A 2,122-nucleotide genomic window follows, 5' to 3' on the forward strand; every position below is an offset into this window, starting at 1 on the left:
AATATTTTATAAAATAAAAAAATTAAAGTATAAATATATAGCATATATTAAGTATATAATAGAACATAAGAAAAGTGTTAAACTATGTATATTTTCAGTTAGAATTCATGAAAAATGTCAAATGTGCTGTTGCATGTCGAAGAACATACACTGGAGGAGATAAAGAGTCAGAAAAGAAATTGGAATTTTTAAAAAAAGGAATGGCACTTAATTATCAGCATCATTGGATAGTTGGTAATATGTTAACAACAAAACGAATTGAGATATAACAGGATTAAATTAAGGTTCAATATTAAATTAAGGATTGGTAATCTTTTTATAGATAACATGCCAGTTACATGGTGTTATCAATCAGAAATTCAACAACAGTATTGTAGCACTGGATTTCCTATGGGTTGCTATCCTCGAGAACCAAGATCTCAATCAGACACTTGTAACATTGATGTAAATATCGATCAATATTATTTCTGAATCAAAAAGGAAAAGAAACGTAATTGTTGAAATATATGTTCAACAGAAAATTTTTTAAATATTTTTATCATTTCTTATATTTAAAGAACTAAAATTAATTTTTTTTTTCTTTATTAGGGCGCATATAACGAAGCAAAAACTTATTACCTATTTAATCATGTAGACCTTACAATCACATATCATAGTGGTGTTAAAGAAGATTGGGGGTCTGCATTTAAGGAAAATGGTGGACGCATAATATGTAAGGATTAAAGTTTTATGTTGATATTGTCTAATTTGCAATGCTGAATTTTATTGAATTTATAATTATTTTTTCAATAGCTGTTAAAGTGGTTCCTCGCAGTATTAAACATGGTAATATTCCTGATTGTGAAAACAAAGCAACATTACAAATACCACGTGACGCGCTTCCTGTTGGTCAGCAATTAGTTGTTACTTATACATACTCTGTAACATTTACAGTAAGCATTCATACAGTAAAATTAAAATTATTTATATCTTGTTTGTTTTATTCAATACATAATTATTTTGTTTCATTTTAGGAAAACAATACAATTAAATGGTCATCTAGATGGGATTATATTTTAGAATCTATACCACACACAAATATTCAGTGGTTTAGTATTCTTAATTCATTAATAATTGCTTTGTTTCTTTCTGGAATGGTGGCCATGATAATACTTCGCACACTGCACAAAGATATTGCGAGATACAATCAGGTACACAAAAGGAATGTTATTTTTAGTAATTGCTGTAATGTTCCACAAGAACAAACGATTTATCGTTTAGTTTTATATCATAAAACTGTGATATTCCCATGTCTGTGTTGCAATAACGCAGGCTTCTTTCCAGATAGAATCAGGAGAAGACGCACAGGAAGAATTTGGCTGGAAATTGGTTCATGGTGATGTATTTCGTCCTCCTCGCAAAGGAATGTTACTCTCAGTTCTATTTGGATCTGGTGTTCAAGTCTTTTACATGACACTCGTAACGCTTGGTAAGTTCTTAAATATGATTGTTCAATTTCTAAAAGTATTTAGTAATTTAAAACAACTACGTGCTACAATTTATAAAGTGTATAAAAATATGATATTTTATTTTGTATTCTGTAGCATTTGCTTGCTTGGGATTTTTGTCTCCTGCTAATAGAGGAGCTTTGATGACCTGCGCTATGGTTTTATATGTCTGTCTTGGAGCTACTGCTGGTTATATATCTGCTAGAATATACAAAAGCTTTGGTGGTGAAAAGTGGAAATCGAACGTGTTACTCACATCCATGCTGAGCCCAGGGTAACGCAATTTGTTTTAATTAAATAAAATTCTTATTAACGTTTAGAACTTTTCACGATATATAGAGTTGATCTATAGATTTGTAAAATCATGGTGGCAGGATAGTGTTTTGACACCATGACTCTTACCTATAGAAATGAAGCCCTTTAGCTTTATTTCTACTTTTTGTAGTGTAGATGTAAACACTATATTCAGCGTAAAATTCAGAGTAAAATGGCGGTTTAAAAAAAAATTATTAATGTTTATGATAATCTTTTTGTTTTTTCTTTTATTCGTTATTTATATGATCACATATCTATTACATATGTAAAACATGTGAATATTCTAACACAACCTTATATTATAAAAATTTATATAATAA

At 29.2% G+C, this 2,122-nt stretch overlaps 1 protein-coding gene across 2 annotated transcripts in view; it reads left to right on the forward strand.

Annotated features, from left to right (window-relative positions):
• LOC108571207 (transmembrane 9 superfamily member 2) overlaps positions 1-2,122 on the forward strand; it is a 5,459-nt gene that overhangs the window by 1,857 nt on the left and 1,480 nt on the right. Inside the window, exons 4-10 of one of the 2 annotated variants that reach the window (XM_017933203.1) lie at positions 99-234; positions 323-444; positions 589-712; positions 793-932; positions 1,014-1,190; positions 1,312-1,468; positions 1,584-1,761. In XM_017933203.1, coding sequence (XP_017788692.1) covers positions 99-234; positions 323-444; positions 589-712; positions 793-932; positions 1,014-1,190; positions 1,312-1,468; positions 1,584-1,761 — 1,034 coding nt within the window. The remainder of the gene's footprint in view (positions 1-98; positions 235-322; positions 445-588; positions 713-792; positions 933-1,013; positions 1,191-1,311; positions 1,469-1,583; positions 1,762-2,122) is intronic. The other variant, XM_017933204.1, reaches the window with a different exon arrangement.

The sequence above is a fragment of the Habropoda laboriosa genome, unplaced genomic scaffold, assembly GCF_001263275.1.
Source record: "Habropoda laboriosa isolate 0110345459 unplaced genomic scaffold, ASM126327v1 scaffold120, whole genome shotgun sequence".
Lineage (NCBI taxonomy): Eukaryota > Metazoa > Arthropoda > Insecta > Hymenoptera > Apidae > Habropoda > Habropoda laboriosa.